At 56.9% G+C, this 17,997-nt stretch overlaps 2 protein-coding genes across 10 annotated transcripts in view; one reads left to right on the top strand and one right to left on the bottom strand.

Moving 5' to 3' along the window:
* Nucleotides 1–8,933, top strand: part of HDAC7 (histone deacetylase 7) — a 36,206-nt gene extending 27,273 nt beyond the window's left edge. For 4 of the 9 annotated variants that reach the window (XM_079774314.1, XM_079774312.1, XM_079774313.1 and 1 more), the window contains exons 16-25: nt 300–407; nt 1,561–1,616; nt 1,752–1,839; nt 2,918–3,037; nt 3,266–3,363; nt 4,769–4,887; nt 5,832–5,965; nt 6,283–6,367; nt 7,477–7,615; nt 7,785–8,933. In XM_079774314.1, coding sequence (XP_079630440.1) covers nt 300–407; nt 1,561–1,616; nt 1,752–1,839; nt 2,918–3,037; nt 3,266–3,363; nt 4,769–4,887; nt 5,832–5,965; nt 6,283–6,367; nt 7,477–7,615; nt 7,785–7,830 — 993 coding nt within the window. In that variant the 3' untranslated portion in view covers nt 7,831–8,933. The remainder of the gene's footprint in view (nt 1–299; nt 408–1,560; nt 1,617–1,751; nt 1,840–2,917; nt 3,038–3,265; nt 3,364–4,768; nt 4,888–5,831; nt 5,966–6,282; nt 6,368–7,476; nt 7,616–7,784) is intronic. The other 5 variants (XM_079774310.1, XM_079774309.1, XM_079774308.1 and 2 more) reach the window with 3 other exon arrangements.
* A 922-nt stretch (nt 8,934–9,855) lies between these two features.
* SLC48A1 (solute carrier family 48 member 1) lies at nt 9,856–17,125 on the bottom strand. Its single transcript, XM_079774315.1, has 3 exons — nt 16,894–17,125; nt 11,545–11,712; nt 9,856–11,017 (listed from the first exon to the last, which is right to left on the bottom strand). Exons 1-3 carry the CDS (start codon nt 17,027–17,029, stop codon nt 10,881–10,883), a joined length of 441 nt encoding a protein of 146 aa, XP_079630441.1. The 5' UTR covers nt 17,030–17,125; the 3' UTR covers nt 9,856–10,880.
* Nucleotides 17,126–17,997: the final 872 nt, after the last annotated feature.

Raw genomic sequence — 17,997 nt, 5'->3', positions numbered from 1 at the left:
CAAGTCCCGCCCAGGTAACGCCATGCCCCCTCCTCTGACCGGGGAGGCAGGCGCCATGCCGCCAGCGGAGTGCTGGCCAGATATGGGCTGGTGATGTGGACTGAAGCTGGGAAGGAGACGTCATGCTGGGACTGGGGGTACAGGAGGCCTTGCCTTTGGGCGGTGGGGCACTGGGGAGGCAGCACTGTCTGCCCAGCTCCCTGCCCCTGGGGTCCTGGCCACGGGGTGGGCACCGCCCATGGGCCCTGGCTCCTGTGGGAAGCCTTGGATGATGCGGGCCCTGACTCTGGCCCCCACAGGTGGATACTGACACCATCTGGAACGAGCTGCACTCCTCCAATGCAGCCCGCTGGGCCGCCGGCAGCGTAACCGATCTGGCCTTCAAAGTGGCTTCCCGCGAGCTGAAGGTAGGGCATCTGGGTTGAAGGTGGGCAGGCCACGGAAGGAGGTAGCAGAATGGGGCGGCAGGGGGGCCAGACCCAGAGCCCCAACATCTCATTTCTCTTGGGTAGCACCACAGGGTTTTGGAAGGGGAATCAAGAGCTCTGGGGACCAAAATGAGATTTGAACCGTAGGTTCATGTTACTTGGTGGAGAGTCCACCACTGTGACCCTGGACCTTTGGTCTCTAAGAGACACAGGTCATGATCACCCAGGATCATTTAACATAGACCCAGCGTGTGACTGTAGGCGAGTTGCAGGCATCTCTGGACCTCCGTGCATTGGCAGATTGTTTCTTTGCAGTGTTGAAGTTTTTTGTTAATTGATTTTTAGAGAGAGGAAGGGAGAGGGATAGAGATATAGAAACACCAATGAAACATCGATCGACTGCCTCCTGCATGACCCCTAGTGGGGATCGAGCCTGCAACCCAGGCATGTGCCCCATGACCTCCTGATTTATAGGTTGGTGCTCAACCACTGAGCCACACCGGCTGGGCTCCCCCACCAAAACACGCCCCCCCCCCCCCCCCCGCCCTGCAATGCTGAAGTTTTATAGACTGGGTTGGTACCTGGGCTGGACACCTTACAGGGGCTTGTCCTGAGGTTCTCCCCCCCCCCCCATTGTTTAGGAGCTCAGCCCAAGGTGGTCACGGTGTCCTCAGTGTCAAAGCCCTTTGGTGGGTCTTGGCAGTTAAGGGCACAGAACTGGGTTTAGAATTCTGGCTCCACCATTTACAACCAGGCAACTTTGCACAAATTGCTTAACCCACCTAAGCGTCAGATTTCTCCTGTCTGTAAGCTAGAGCTAATAATAATGCTTATCTCATGGAGATGTTATGAGGATGAAATCCAGTGTTTATAAAGAGCTTAGCACAGTGCCAGGCACGTAGTTTTGGCCCAACGAACAGCTGTTATTACGAAGTGCTAATGGCCAGGACACACAGGGCGGGGGTTTCTCTGTTCACATCCAGCCTGAAAGCAGAGGATGCCAAGCCTGGGGCTGAGTTCCGGGCACTTCAGACCCATCCTGGCCCTGGGAGGAGCTGGGGCTGGGGCATGTTTATGGGGATGGGGTCAGAGGGCTGGCCCTCGGGTTGATAAGCATTCTTTCCATTTCCAGAATGGTTTTGCTGTGGTTCGGCCCCCAGGACACCATGCGGACCGTTCCACAGCCATGTAAGGTCTGGGGAAGGCCCAGGTGGGGTGAGCCTTTTGGGGCGGGACCAGGCCAGGAGCGGGTAGAGAGGGGAGGCCGGAGAGGTGGAGGCGCAGGAAGGATGGGCTGTCAGGACTTCCCTTTCCTCCTCCCAGGGGCTTCTGCTTCTTCAACTCCGTGGCCATCGCCTGCCGGCAGCTGCAACAACAGGGCAAGGCCGGCCGGATCCTCATTGTGGACTGGGTATGTCCTGGTGCCTCGCCCCTTCAGACCCACAGCCCTGTGGAAAGCGTCCTGAGCCTGGCGTCAGGATATGTGGGTTCATGTCCTAGTTCGGGATTGGCCTCCTGAGCCTGTTTCCCCCTTGTATAAAATGTGGGAGAAGAGGGTGTCTGGGAAGGCCTTCAGCCATAACAGACCCCCACAGTGGGAGGAAGGAACCATTTGAGTGCTGGCTTTTGGCCTCTGTTGGCTTCTTTCTGCAGCTCTAATTTCTGCATTTCCCCTGTAGGCAGTGACAGTAATAGTAACAGCAGATAACGTTAACATCCCACTAATCACATCCAAACACGGATGGATTTCACATGTGACGTATTTACTCCTGACTGTAACCTGGTTTTCAGACAAAGGAAGTGAGCACAGAGAGGTTAAGTAACTTGCGTACAGCCACGCACCTAGTCTGTCCTGAGCCAGATTTGAAACCAGTTGCTTAGTGCTAGCGTACGTGCATCTAAGTATAAGCTAGCCCACTCTGCATTGACACCTGTGGATGGGACACGCCTGTACAGAAGCTGAGGACAGTGGAGCTTTCCACACGTGCAGCCATGCATGGCCGTGAGTTACCGACTGCAGAGCCACTGCTTTCCCTAGGATGGATGGCGATGGGCCTCACGTACCTGCCCCTCGGTACTTGAGCTTGTTTCTCATCGCCCGCATCATTCCATGACCTTGGACAAGACACAGCAGTGAGATTTTCTGATGTATAATCCTGGACTCGTCCCTCTCTCCCACTAACCCACTCCCACACACTCTCTCACGGTCAGGCCGGCTTCCTCCCCTTCGGGCTCATATGGTAGCCACCCCCCTTCAGCATGTTATGTACACATCTCTGCATACGTGGGGAGACTGAGGCTCAGAGAGGGCCATGGATTTATTACTTGGGGCCACTCAACAGTTTGGCTCTAGGGTCTCCAGTTTCCTCACCCCCTGTCTAGGGTCCTGACCCTCAAACGGGTCACTAACCTCAAAACCCTTCCAACCTGCTCCAGTCTCCATCTCTCTGCTTTCATACCTTCCCTAATCCACTGCCCATCTCCCACAGGATGTTCATCATGGCAATGGCACCCAGCACACCTTCTACGAGGACCCCAGTGTGCTCTACATCTCCCTGCATCGCCATGACGATGGCAACTTCTTCCCGGGCAGCGGGGCTGTGGAGGAGGTAACCACGTGTCGGGTCTACCTCTTCCAGACTCTCTCCCGTGACCCTTAGTCTGCCTCTGTTCCAACTAGCTGTGTGATCCTGGATAGATTGTTTAGCCTCGCTGATCCTCAGTTTCTCCATCTGAAAGTGAAGAGGGTAAAAGGGCTGGTCTTGCAGAGCTAACATCTGGGATTCCTCTCCTGGGACTCTACTCTCCTCATGTCTCTCTTGCGTCCTGTTTTCCAGGTGGGAGCTGGCAGCGGTGAGGGCTTCAACGTTAATGTGGCCTGGGCCGGAGGTCTGGACCCCCCAATGGGGGATCCTGAGTACCTGGCTGCTTTCAGGTAAGTGCTCTGAGGCCTAGCACATCAAGGCCACCCTTTCCTGCCCTTTTTCCCAGCAGCACCAGGTTGGAGGCAATCAGTTGGTTTGTCAGCCTGTCCTCATTCAGTTACCAGACATTATAAGCCAGCCCCAGAACCGAGGCAAACCAAAGCAACGGCACTGTTATACTGGCTTCTAGTAGCCTCCAGCTCCAATGCAAAGACAGGAAATAGAATGGAATAGTCAAAGGGCACTTTATAAAGTCACTTGTTACCAAGAGCCAATGTTGAACTGAGTGCTGGGTGACAGGCTGGTGGAGTGAGCAGAGCATTCAGTCCAAGAAAGCTGCCTGGAGGAGGTGGGCTTTGTGCAGAAGGTGAGAAACTTAAATTGCAGAGAAAGAGGGAAAGCAGATGATGTCTATATTGCTGCCATTCTAGAAGAGCAGCTTTGGGCTCTGTTCAAGAGCCCTTATATATTTCTTTCTGGGGCTCCACTACTCCTTTTGGGAAAAGGAAATCTGGAAGTAGGTCTCCAAATACTTTCCTGGAGACATTTTCCATGAGAGCTCATTCTGTAGAATCCCTGCCCATAGCCCAGGGCTTTGGAAGACACCAAAATGGACCCTAGAGGTGGGTCAGGGATGTAGGGAGGCAGCTGTGGGGTTGGCAGGGGCTGAGCAGGAGAGAGTACATCTGGGTAGCCCAGGATCTCAGAGTCTAGGCACCCTGGTCAGCTCTTGGGTGGTGAGTGGCGAGGTGTGGTGGCAACTAAGTACTGAGTATTTCTAATCCCTGAGGTTCAGTGACCTGTACCTTTTTTGTGGCTCTGACCGCTGCACTCTATAGATACACACACATACTCTTTCATCCCCTCTGGTACCCCATCTTGGCTCCTTCCTGCCTTGTACCAGTTAAGCACGCTTGGTGGCTGAGCCCTTAGGCTATGTCAGGGTAATGGCACATTCCTGTGCAGAAGCTAAGGTCAAAGAACTTAGAGGGGCCCTGGCCAGTTTTGCTCAGTGGTTAGAGTGGCCCACTGACCAAAGGGTTGCAGGTTCAATTCTTGGTCAAGGGCACATAACTCGGTGGCAGGTTTGACCTCAGCCCCTGTTGGGGCTCAAGCGGGGGGGTGGGGGGGGCGGCGGGGAGAGGAGGCAACCAATTGATGTCTCTCATGTCGATGTTTCTTTCTCCCTCCCACTCACTAAGAATCAATGGAAAAAATATCCTCGACTGAGGATTAAAAAAAACAAAAGGAAGTCAGAGGGATCCATTAATCCTTCTGGGAGATTGGGTATCTTGGAGTCCTAATAGCAGGCTGCCCCACAGTAAAGGTGGTGGAGAGAGCTGGCACCATGGGGGCCCTTGGCCTCCGCCCTGCAAGGCTACAGTGTGGTGAGCCCTCCTTCTCGCACCCTCACAGGATAGTCGTGATGCCCATTGCCCGAGAGTTCTCTCCGGACCTGGTCTTGGTGTCGGCTGGGTTTGATGCTGCCGAGGGTCACCCGGCCCCACTGGGTGGCTACCATGTTTCCGCAAAATGTAAGGAGGGCCCAGCCCAGGGGAATGAGGGCCGGGCTGGAGGGGAAGGCGGCTGTGTCCGGCCAGGACCACAAGTCGAGTGTGAGGACTGGGGTATGGTGCTGGCCCTGGGATTCCCTGGGTTCTCCTAGCCTAGCATAGCCCAGAGCCCTTTCTCACGACCAGCTCCATTCACCATGGAAAGCTTGACCAAGTCACACCCTGGGGACACAGGACACTCAGCCATAGGACTCCCCCCGCCCTAAGTGTGTCATTCCCAGGCTGGGCTTGCAGCTTCTCTTGAGGGAGGATAAGAGGTGCAGTGCTCTCAGAATTGAGAGAGCCCCCTCAGCCTGCTGGGCCACGGGGCCTGCAGGACAGAAAGAAAAGATGGTGAGGCTCAGTTGAAAAGGATGTCACTGGAGTCAATGCCCCCGGTTCAAGTCCTAGCTGTGAAACCTTGTGCAAGGATCTTAACTTCTCTGAGCCCTGAGTGAGGCATACTCATAGGTTTTACATGGGACTCCATGTGAAAGCGCTTGGGATGCTAGAGTGTTGCATCTGAATCATCCTGTATAATAAAGCCCTAATATGCAAATCAACCGAACTGCAGATCGACCGGTTGCTATGACGCACACTAACCACCAGGGGGGCAGATGCTCAACACAGGAGCGCTTCCACAGGGGAGAGCTGCTCAGCCAGAAGCTGGGCTCACAGCTAGTGAGCACAGAGGCGGTGGTGGGAGCCTCTCCCGCCTCCAAGGCAGCGCTAAGGACCCCTCGGGTCATCGCCAGTGCAGTCTGGGCTGAGGGACCCCTCTTCTCCTCCCCTAGTACACAAAAGTCGTGCACTGGGCCTCTAGTTATTTATAAGGGAAGAAGCAAGCAGGGACATAATAGGTGGAGAGGGTCCACCTCTCCTCCACCCCTCTCCCTGCCTCTCCTCCCCTTTCCTCCACTGTCTAGGTTTTGGGTACATGACGCAGCAGCTGATGAGCTTGGCGGGAGGTGCAGTGGTGCTGGCCTTGGAGGGCGGCCATGACCTCACAGCCATCTGTGACGCCTCCGAGGCCTGTGTGGCTGCTCTTCTGGGCAATAAGGTGAGCTGCTCGCCCCCATCCATGCCTCTGTGGGAACAGGAGCCTGGCACTCGCAGGACTGCCCCAAAGAGCAGACAAAGGGGGTGCGTCCCTGAGGGATCACAGATAGGGCAGGGATGGCCCGGCCTGGAATAAGGGGGACAGAGGGGATGCCTCTTCCCCAGGTAAGGTTTGGAGCCAGAACCTCCTGCCCTAGGCAGAGCCAGAGGCACATGCCTCTCTGTGCCCAGAAACCAGAAAGCCAGGGCCCTTGGCGTGGGGGGACCTGGGCTAGGGGTCCCCGAGACTGGTGGTTGATGTACTAATTTCTTCCGTAGGTCGATCCCCTCGCAGAAAAAGGCTGGAAACAGAAACCCAACCTCAACGCCATCCGTTCTCTGGAAGCTGTGATCCGGGTGCACAGTGAGTGTGGAGAGGACACCTGCGGACCCCAGACTTGGGAGGACCTCAGGGGTGCTGTTCCCAGTCACCAGGGCTTCCGCTGCCAGGAACCTTGGGGCTGGCCAGGAACAGGCTTCCTATAAGTGACCTCAGCCGGATGGTGGGGCAGCACCCCAAGTGTGGATACCCTCAGAGCCTCCCCATGGACCCCGCAGGGACCACCCGACAGTGGCCTGCCTCCTCAAGGCAGGGCTGAGCTCTGATCTCCAGCCACAGCCCCAGGCCCGGGCCAGTGAACAGCTACCCTCAGGCTTGTTGGTTAACAGTGCTGGTTCCCACGGCAACCCTCAGTCCCGGCCACGAGGGCCTCAGAAGCTCTGCCCGTTTTGGGGGCTGGGTCTTAAGATAATCCCACATTTGGAGAGCACTTTAAAATCTCCATTTCAACTCTGTCTATGGAGTATTTTGTGTAAAAACCCATGATCTATGCTAGGGATACAAAAAGGAATAAGTTACGTTTCCTTGCATCCGGGCTCAGTAAGGGCATGTAGGTAACATAAAGATGTCGCTGGCACTTTGTACAGAGCCCTCTCTCTGGGCCAGGCTCTGGGCGTGTTCCCTGGACCCGACAGTAGGCAGGGTGGGCGTGTCCATGTGGGAGCCCGGGGCGGGTGAGTGGCTAGCCGATGGCCACCCCGTGATGACAGTCAGCTCTCCCCGTGCTGGGTCCTGGGCTGACCATTGCTGGACTGACCATCTGCTCCTTTCCTGTGTCCTGGGCTGACCATTGCTTGGGGCTGATGCTCTTAGGAACCCTGCACCTATGGGAATAGGCTAGAGGCGACCTTTCAGCCAAAGGGGGGAGAATGGCGTGGGCACCTATGAGGCCACCTTGTAGCCATGCTGAACCTGCTCTGCTCCCCTTGTCAGGGCTGTGGGGGCCAAGTCGAGGAAGGTTGTGTCTTGAGGGTAGAGGCAGGTGAGAGAACTGACCCCAGATTGAGGACACGGCCACTACTCTTGGACCCTGGCCTGAGATATTCGGTCTCAGTACCGGTCTAGGCTGTGTGGGGAGGCAGGCTGGAGGACTTGTTTTCCCCAACCCTCTCTGACTAGGCTTCTTGTCCCAGGTAAATACTGGGGCTGCATGCAGCGCCTGGCCGCCTGTCCAGAATCCTGGGTGCCCAGGGTGCCAGGAGCCGACACAGAAGAAGTGGAGGCAGTGACTGCACTGGCATCCCTCTCCGTTGGCATCCTGGCTGAAGAGAGGTAATCCCGACCCCCGGCCGACAGCCTCTCCACCCCCTGAGCCCTTCCAACCTGAGGATCCCAGATTCCAGCCCAGCCAGCCCAGCCTTCTTGGTCTTCTTGGGAAGGTGGGCTGAGGCCCTTTCTGTAGCCCTGGCCCCCCAGCAACCCCATGCTTATCCTCCCCCAGGCCCTCAGAGCAGCTGGTGGAGGAGGAAGAACCTATGAATCTCTAAGGCTTTGGAATGGTTCTGCTGGCCCATCCTGCCCTTCGGACCTGGTTCTCTTCTGACCTCTGGCAATAGTACCTGCTCCTGGGGTTTTCAGAGGTCCTCTGGGCAGGTAGCTGTGGCCAGAGAACACTCCTGACTGACAAGGCCCCTGGGTCTAGGATAGGGACCAAAGAGGACACTGAGGAGGCAGGCAGGGCAGCCGGCCAACCCCATGTAGGGCTCTCCTAAAAACAGTCTGCCCGTGTGGGGTCCAGGCCCTGCTGGGCCCCCATTCCTCAGGACTGCATGGAGGACTGGCTCAGTCAGGCCCACCCATAACCACTATTCTTGGCGCTGTAGACCCTGGACTTTGCACACAGCCCCAGGCTCCTCACAGAAATGTGAACTTGGCCTCAGCCAGGGTAGCCCTTCCTAGGCTCTGAGGGCTGGACTGGGGGGGAGGGAGACGGATAGGAGCCAAGGGGTCCCATATCCACGAGTGCAGGGGGAGTCCCGCCTCTTTCCTGTTTACTCACATGACTATGGAAGCCACCCCAACCCCCCACACCGCCATCGGGCAGTGAGACAAAGCTCCCTCAAGAGCAGTCATCGGTAGGCCCCCCTCTGGTGCTGACCATCTCAGTGCCCTGGTGGAGGAGATGGGTGCTCTCGGAGTTCCGTGCTTCCTGATCCCATGGTGCCAAACCCTCATCTCCCCTCAGAAGCACAGTGTGACCCCCAGGGATCCCCCGGTCACTGCCCCCTCCAGGAGTGTTCTCTCTCTGGGGTCTCTCCCACCCCAGCTGACTCCTGCCCCACATAGGACTAGCTTGGCTGAGGGGGAAGGGGGTGGGAGAGTAGATGCAAGACATGGGGGAGGGGAGGCAGACTGGCAAAGTCAAGGCTTCTGGGGCCAAGAAGGACAGCGTGTGTGCGCGCATGTGTGCGAGTGTGTGTGTGCGAGTGTGTGTGTGCGTACATGTCTTCCCTAGGACTAGCATACCCTGTGTATGTATGCATGTTTTTGTAAAAAAGAGGAAAAAAAATGGAAAAAAATCTGAACAATAAATGTTTTATTTGCTTTAAAGGTGCACATGACAGGGGATGGGGTGTGCAGTGGGCACACAGCTCCACAGCTCAGCGTGCATCTGTTCGCTGTGGAGGAGGGACCAGCCCCCCTCCAGCCCCTTGTGGAGCTGCCCTGCAGGAAGAACCCATTCTGCACACACTAGCTGCCCCCGCCTGCCCCACCTGGGGTAATAGGGAGGTGGCAGCTTTGGGCTGAGTCCACAGACAGAGGGCCCACTGTGGGGTGAGGGAGGCGGGGGGGCGGGTATATAGCAGTTCAGAACCTGCTCACGAAGGCATCCCCAAAGAGTTGTGAATCACACTTACCTGGTTCCAGTCCCAGCTGGGAGGTCAGGTGTGTCATGTCACCTCTAGGGGCCTCTGTTTACCAGTTAAAGGCTCCAGAAATAGGCCCTGTTTATGGTTCCTGCTCTAATGCACCATGACTTCCTCAGCGTATACTGAGCCTCAGAGAGAGAACAGGTGAGGCCACAGGCCCGGACAAGCTCAGCGCATGCCAAGGTGACGGTGCCAGGGCTGCCAGCGCCGGTCTCTGTGGCTCTGAGCGGGCCAGGCTTGTCCAGCCTGCGGGAGTAGAGCCTCATTACCTCAGACCTGGCCCCAAGCCCTCACAGCCTGGGAGAGTATGAAGGCAAGTGGCTCTATCCCCTTCCCATCTGTCCTGCCTCTTGGGTGACAGACACTAAATCCTATCCGTCCTGGCTGAGGCTGTGTCCATGGGCATCCTCATCCTGGCCAGGCTGTGCTGAGAGCCAGAGGAAGAAAGTCAAGCCGGTGGGTTCCCCCATGCCAAGGGGACCAGCGGGAGAGGGTCTCCAGCCCGAGACACCAGCCCCTCCTGCCCGCCAGGGCACATTGTGAGCTAAGGAAATGGCATTACGAGATAACCAGAGACCCAGCACCACCAGCCCTCCCACCCGCTGCTCTCGCAATCCCCCCAAGAAACAACCAGAGGCTGTCTGATACAAACAGTCGCTGTATTTCTGCTAAAGTGACAGTAACACAGATAAGGCAAAGAGCTGAGGTGGGAAAGGGGTAGACCGTGCAAAATGGCAACTAACATAAAAAGACACACATCCCAGTAGCCTCTTCCCTCCCGAGTCAGGGGAGCCCTTGGGCCAGTATATGGGCAGAGAGAGCAGCTTTATCCTTCAAAAGGGAGATAAAATAAAGATACAAGCTCTAGGTGAGGGGCAGTGGTTGGGGGGCATCTCATAGCAGGGGGTGATCTGGGTGTAACCAGGGGCAGGTGTGAGAAGGCCGAGTGGAAATGCAGGGCTGCAGGTGTGTAGGCACATATCTGGGGTCCTTCCGGCCTACACCATGCTGCCCCCTACTCAAGCCCTTCTGGGGGCAGGAGCACCTTCCCCAAGACCCTTAGTCTGGCCTCATTTGGGGGTCCTGCTCTGAGGTGTGTGATGCGTGTAAGGGAAGACTTGGGTGGTGAAGGAGGTGACTGACCAGCACACTCGGGAGGCCAGCTCTGGGTGGAACAGGGACATTGAATTCTCTGCCCAAGACCTTGGGGGAACAACAGGATGGGATGCTGGGGTTTGGGGTGAGGTCTCTACTAGAGACCCCTTACTTGACCTTCCCTTCCCAGGTTTCCACCCTGGACTGAGGGAAAGTTCCTGGGGCAGCAGGGACCAAATCACCTGCCCCCAGGCATGGGTCAGGGCCTCTCTGCCCCTCAACTGTTGCCTTGGCCCTTACAAGGATTCCTCACTGAGTGCTAAGAAAATAGATCTATTTGAAGCTTCCCTCTAGCCAGGCTAATGAGGAGCAACAGAGCAGGACCCCTTTCCACCACCCCCAGGTTTCCCCCAAAGGGGACGGGACAGCGTCTTGGGAGACCAAAGTCTTCCTGTCGTGTGTTTTCTGCCACGGTGCTGGGGTACCCCAGGGGTGGGACAGTCCCACCTGATGTCTCAGCAGCTGAGTCCAGGTCCTGAGGACCCCAGGGTGCAGAGATCTCACCCCCTGCGTCAGAAATCGCTGAGGATGCTGATGTCGGCAAAGTCAGCCCGGTAGCGGTGGGCGTAGAGGCTGAGCAGGAAGGCCCACTTGAAGGCAATGAAGCTCCAAACGCAGGACAGGTAGTAGCTGTTAGGGTCTGTGAGGCCTGCAAGGGAGAGGAGCCCGACTGTGACTCTAGAGGGCCTTGCCCTCTTTCCCAGCCCCATCCCACAAGGCTGGGGCCACCCTCTCCAGCCTCCAATAGAGGCTGGACCAGCCTTCAGGGTTTGCAGGCAGGGGGATGAGGGAAGGTCAGGGCTGGCCGTTCACAGGTGTGTGGCATCTTCTGCTTTTGCCACTTTTACCCTCGGCCACTTCCCACCCCCTTGAACCTGCCTGAACACCAGATTCCCTAGGGTCAGGAACAAGGAAGGGCCTTTGGCTTCTTGCTGGTTGCAGCCACCAGGGGGCACTCCCATCCTACTACATGGTACTGCAATTAACCAGCAGTGTGCTTTGTGCTCAGCACTTCCCACGCATTTCACTGAACCCTTCCAACCCCAGGGGATGGGTACTCTCATTCAACCCACTCTAACAGTGAGAAAACAGACACAGGATTTTAAGTGATCTGCCCAGACCCTTGGATGTAAGCACCCCCTTCCCCCCACCCCGCCCCCCAGCACCGGCCCTCACTCTGGTGTCGGGTGATGGCCAGCACAAGGAAGTTGCAGAAGGTGGCAATGGAGACAGCTGAGAAGAGGACGCCCACGAAGAAGAAGCCACGCAGCCCCTTGAGCCAGGTCCTCCAGTAATCCTGCATGTACATGATGTGCGTCACCAGGACCCACAGAGCCAGCACACCTGTGGGACAGACTCGGTCAGAGGGACAGACTGCCATCACCCTCTCCTCCCAGCCTCCAGCCAGTGACCCCGGGACCTCCAGGGACCTTTAGGACCCCTAGGCCAGACCTATTTCTGGGTTGGGAAATGCTGAAACACAAAGATAGTGTTGGTCTTTACAGTCTCGTGACTGGAATGGAGTTTTTGGAGGCTATAGGGCCTGTGATACCACGAGGGCCTGATTGCAAGAGCAGATAAGGGAATCTGCCTTCTCTTCAGTCACACAGTCGAGAGATCGGCAAAAAGATAAAACCATATCATTCTCCCTAATTTTTTTGTTTTTTTTTGAAAACATGACTATTTCCTCACACACACTAATATTACTTGTGTTAATGCAATGTTATTTTTAATATTTTAAATGCTTAAAAATGTTATCAGTTTTAACTTCTAATATGGTACGTATAGATATAACCCACAAAAACAAAATTTTCCTGGGGTTTCACTACTTTTCAAGAGTGTAAAGGGGCCCGGCCTGAGGGCCACAGGTGTGGGAAGCAGTCCTCCCACCCTGATGCTCCTCCACCCAGCCCGCAGGGCTTTGAAGACCTTGCTCATGGCCATACTCCCTGTCACTCCTCCAGTTTGCGGCAGAGGGCAGGCCCGATGCCCTCAGCCTTTCCCGGGCCCACCCTCTGGGCCAGGCTGGGCATCTCCCTTACAATGACAGCTGCTGTGCCAGGCCGTGCCTGCCGCACAGCCTCAAGAGTGGAACAAATATCAGTTCCATTGGCAAGGGTCCGGAGCGGGCCTGCAGGGTCCCTGCAAGGAATGAGGACAGAGGCAGAGCCAGCTGCAAGCCTGGCAGGTGTGGCCACACAGGCCGGGGGTCCTGGGAGTCAGGAGACCTGTGCGCACACGCACAGGAAGGAGGGCCATCTGGCTGGGGAAAGGGGTTGGTTATCTGTGGCAAGAAAGAGAAGAAAAGGAAGTTGATAAAGAGGTGGGGGTGGGAAGAGTGCTTTGAATCTACGATCTCTTAATTCTTAGGCTGGGTGGTAAGTGTAAGAGTGTTGGTTACATTATCTACCCTTTTTCAGTTGCCCAAAATATTTCATAAAAATGTTTTTGAAGTTAGGGGAAACAAAAGGCAGAGGGGAGCATCCTCACAGAGCGATGCTCTGGTCACCAGCCCAGAAGTTGTCACAATTCAGGCAGCCTGGCAAGGGAGGAAAACCGTGAGACTGCCAGCCAGGAAGCCCGGGGCCGTACTCCACGCCACTCCCTCGTGACCCCTCAGAGCCTTAGTGTTTCACATCTAAAGAGGGTGAAGCCCACAGGTCCCGCCAGCATGGAAACCTGGGCGGCTCCAGTTCCACCCTAGTGAGGTGCAGCCCTGCCAACCCTGCAGCCTCCCCTCCTACCCTGTGTCACCCACACTCTCCCAGCTCGGCCCCTGCCCACCCCGACCTGCCAAGAGGAGTGGGGGGCCTGGAACATGGGTCCTTCCACCTCTGAGATCAGGATGAGCCCGAACAAGCATCTCTCCATGGCTGAGGCAGGAAGTGGGAGCAGGCCAGAGGTGGACAGAGTAGCAACCCCACGGCTTCAGCTCAGCTCACATCTTGTGATCTGGGTTGTGTGCCAGCCACCCTTCCCAGAGTCTTTCCCTGCCTTCTCGCATGCATCCTAAGTGCTCATTTGGAGAGCCAATGGTTTCTTAAAGGGCCCAGGAAGGAGGCTTATTGTCACTGAGTGTGTGTGAGGAACAGTCAGAATGGCACCTGTCTGGGCCAGCCCCGTTGCCCTCTGTCTCCTTAATATGCCACGGAGTGGCTGGGGTAGCTGAGCTCTAAGATCCTCTGCCACTCAAAGATTCTGGAAGCTAGCTCAGGAGAAAAAAAAAAGGTCAGAGCAATTCCTCTGTGACTCAGCAATTTCTAATGCTGAAATACGGGCCTATGGAAATGCCATCTCTTAGTCCACTGGTGCCCCCAAAACCCCCACCCCCACATAGACCCACATGCCAAAAAGGGCTGAGCAGGAGGAAAAGGCAGATGGCTATCTTGGGTGTTCCAGGTCCCAGGCCTTTGTTCATCAGCAGGCACAACCTTCCCCACCTCTCACTTCCCCTGCACACAGGGCTCACCTTCAGGTAAACACAAGCCAAGTCTGGGAGCAGGCTCAGTCTCACCCACCCCGGCTCTCACCACTTTCTGTGGAAGAAGGACCTCTCTCACCCACTCCACCCAAAGGTGAAGGAGCGGGAGCCCCCACTGGCCCCTCAGGCAGGAGGCAACTGCCCCTCAGCCCTGGGCTCCAGGAGCCTGGTCTGCTCAATCCAGGCAGAATGGACAGGTCCCCGGGCCCACCCACACGCATGTCCATGCCAGGCCTCACCCCTCGCTCCACCCGACCTGCTTCCAGGAACAGACCCTGCTGCTCTCAGGGGAAAGCAAGGCCCAGAGCTCCTCTCACTCACAGCTCCCATGGGAAGAACAGAGCCATTTGGACTCCTGGGGTAACTTTTCTATTCTTTTCCCCTTTCCTTGTCTGCAGGACGTAGAGTAAGAGCGTGCGTGTTTCCCCAGGGTTCCCACCGCAGAACTTTCTTCTGCAACTGCCTTTCCTCCAAGCTTCTTCCCAGGCACTACCAGGATGGGAGAGCGCGGGTCTCCACCCATGAACGCTCTTCCCACTGGCCCCAGGGGCCCCAGGCTCACCCTGTCCCAGAAACCAGCACCCCACTGGCCACTGCCTGGTACCCAGGAAGAAGGAACACACTAGGGCTGCCCTCTGGTGACTCGGCAGTTTCTGAGCTAGAAAATGCCAAGTCAGAAGTGGGGTGCTCACAAGTCAGTAAATTCGCTGATGCATCACCCCCAAAAAGAGGAAGAAGTCTGACTGGCTACAGACTCTCAGAACCCACTCAGGGTGGAGAGGGCACGTGGGCAGCCCTGGCCCAGCAAGCCCTCCTTCGCCCCAGCACACCACTGCCAGGCGGCGTTGGCTCTCCCATGGCCACCTCCTGGCTGTCCAAGGCCAGACTGTCAGGGGGGCACCAGGACCTGCTCCCGCTGATGGCTGCCCTGGTGCCCAACTCCACAGCTGGCCTGCCTCAGAGGGAAGCCTGCAGGGAGGGAGAGAGGGCAGAGCTGGGGTCAGAGGGAAGCCCCAGGACTCCCTGGAGCATAAGCTAGTTCATGGCCCTCCAACCGGCAGCTGTGAGATGAATGAGAGAGGACACAAATTGTAACATTTCAGGCCTGAAAAGCGGGTGGGGGGTGGGGAGGGAGGGTGTGGAGGGGGGTGGAGGGGGTAGGGGTGTCTCTGAGATCATCTCCTTCCCTGGCATCTCCTCCCACTCCTTACAGATGAGGAAACTGAGGCCCAGGAGGCCCTGATGGGCCCAAGGTCACACAGCTGGGCTCACTGCACCAGGCCAGACTCCAACACACCCAGCTCTGATCCCAGGGATGGCCCTCCCTCCTCACCCCCAACCAGCCCCCATCTGGGGTCTTATCAGTACCACCACAGCGCCTGGCCTGAAGACACCACCTTTCTGAGGGGAAAGCAGAGGGCTGACAAGAAACAGGGAAAAAACTGCAAGCAGGGAACCAGGAGAAGCAGGGTAGACGGTGAGGGTTCTGGGTGGAGGGCGGAGTCAGGGGTCTGCAGAGGTGAACAGAGGTAGTCCGGCGGCCCACAGGGAGAACAGAAAGCCACAGGTGGTGGGCATCCAGGCGGGCAGGAGAGCGGCCCAGCCAAGGCACCCACCGCCCTTGGTGACTCCCCAGGGCTCTGGTTGGCACTGCGTTGGCTGTGGCTATGTATGCCCTCTTATAAGGCAGAACGTTCACCTCCCGCTCCTTTTCTACCCAGGGATGGCTCTCGGTAAGCTCAGGGGCAATGAGCAAATCTAGTTATCTGTCATTAGACCCGTGGTCGGCAAACTGCGGCTCGCGAGCCACATGTGGCTCTTTGGCCCCTTGAGTGTGGCTCTTCCACAAAATACCACGGCCTGGGCGAGTCTATTTTGAAGAAGTGGCGTTAGAAGAAGTTTACGTTTAAAAAATTTGGCTCTCAAAAGAAATTTCAATCGTTGTACAGTTGATATTTGGCTCTGTTGACTAATGAGTTTGCCGACCACTGCATTAGACCATTAAGATCTCTTTGGGCAGAGGATTTTAGTAATGGAATAAGTACATCACAGGTAAAAGCGTTATCCTTACATGTATTTTTTTTCCCCAAAGGTCTTTTCCCACACGTACTATTTCATGTAGCTGTGTAACCCCGGGCGAGCTATTTCTTTACTCTAAGCCTCAGTTTAAGCAGGCCCAATAATAATCCCTACTTCCCAGGACTAACATAAGGATTAAACGAGACAATGGAAGCAGATTGCTTAACAGTGTCTGGCACGTAGAAAAAAAAAAATGTTTCATTTTCACACCAATTCTACAACGCAGAGAGGCTAATGGCATGCCCAAAGGTGCACAGCGCTGCCACCAGGGTGCTGACGTCCTCACTTTGGTCCTTGCCTCCGCTTCCCTCCCAGAGGCACTGAGAGGGCGGCCAGGGCGGGTGAGCAGATACTGGTGGAGGAGTCACAGCACAGGGTGGCAAAGAGACACCGACGTGGCGGAAACAAATGTCCCGTTTCCCTCACATCCCCAGAGTGCTCTTCCAGGTCTCCACCAAGGACTCCGCTGGGCGGGGTCCACCCTGGAGAGAGGCAGGTGGGCTTCCCGGGAACCCCCAGCCCTCCTTTCCCCTTACCCCTCTCTGCTCTCACCCAGCCCCCAAGGAAGAGGCGCTTCCGGAGCGGGACCCCCCAGAACAGGTGTGCTTGGGGGGAGTCCTTCACACTTAGCGCAGGGACAGCCCTGTGGAGCGGTGGCGAGCGGAGCGGGGCGCAGGGAGGAGGCTGTCACAGGCAGTGGGCGGCCGGGGGGGTCGCGCGCTAACCCAGGCGGCGGCGCCCGGCGGGCAGGCTGGTGCCAGCCCCAGCAGCGGGACGTGGGCGCCCGGGGCAGCGCCAGGGCTGGGAGAATGCTTGGGCCGGGAGAGGCCTGCGCTGCTGAAGGATGTTTGGGGTAAACCCCCCACCTGCTCCCCCGGGAGGTGCCACCCGCGAGGAGCCTCGGGAGCAGAGCGCCTCCCCTCGCCCCACCACCCGGCCCCAACGCCCCCTGAGCCCCGGGGTACCTGCGAGTCCCCCCATAGCCGCCGTCCACGGCTGGCTGTACACCACCGTCCAAACGATGAAGATGGAGAAGCCGGCCACGGAGCTGAGGCCGGAGTAGGCGGCGCGGAGGCCGAGCTGCCTGCGAGACGGGGCCATGGGCGGCGGGCGCCGGGCGCGAGGGCGAGCACAGCCTGCGGAGAGTCACAGGTGCAGGGCCGGGAGCCGAGCCGGAGCCGCCGGCCGCCCCGAGCTCCGCCCCGGCCCGCCCCCTCTCCCCTCCCCGCGCCGCCGCCGGCACAGCGCCCTCCCTGGCCGGAGGCCGCCGGGGCCGCAGAGCCGCAGAGCTTGGCGCCTGAGGTCCAGAGGTGGCTGGGCTTTCTGATCGTCAGGGGGTTGGTTACCTGTTAAAAGGGCAGATCCCGGGCGTGTCCTCAGACCCACCGGATCAGGGTACCTGGGCTTTGGCGGGGCCTAGCAATACATGTTTACAGAAGCCAGCTGCGGTGGCTGCTTTAAACGTTTAACCTCTGGGTAGGAGGCACATTCTCTTTTAAAATTTGAGATTTAAATGCCTCGTTAAAAATGGAAACATAAATTAAGAAACATGAGCCCTAACCGGTTTGGCTTAGTGGCTAGAGCGTCGGCCTGCGGACTGAAAGGTCCCAGGTTCAATTCCGGTCAAGGGCATGTACCTTGGTTGCGGGCACATCCCCAGTGGGGGGTGTGCAGGAGGCAGCTGATTGATGTTTCTAACTCTCTATTCCTCTCCCTTCCTCTCTGTAAAAATTCAATAAAATATATTTTTTTTAAATTAAAACAAACAAACAAAAGAAACATGAAAGTACACAGTGAATATGATTCCTTCCGCCCTGCCCGGTTCTCTCCCAGACTTGCTTCAGACGGGGATGTTTGGGGTAAACAGACGGTACTTCACACGGAAGCTTGAGAATCCCTGCCACCATCACCTTCTAACTATCGCTCACAGCTCCCCTTTCCTTTCATCTCCACAAGCCCCCCAATCCCCCCAATCCCTACCAAACATCACCTCCACCCTCGGAATCAGAAGAAAGGGAAAACCCGACCTAACACAGAGCCCTCAGGGAACTTAGAATCAAGTTGGGAAG

Source organism: Cnephaeus nilssonii (genome assembly GCF_951640355.1).
Source record: "Cnephaeus nilssonii genome assembly, chromosome: 6".
Taxonomy (NCBI): Eukaryota; Metazoa; Chordata; class Mammalia; order Chiroptera; family Vespertilionidae; genus Cnephaeus; species Cnephaeus nilssonii.
The sequence above is the reverse complement of the archived record's forward strand: the minus strand, read 5'-3'. Positions and strand labels throughout refer to the sequence as shown.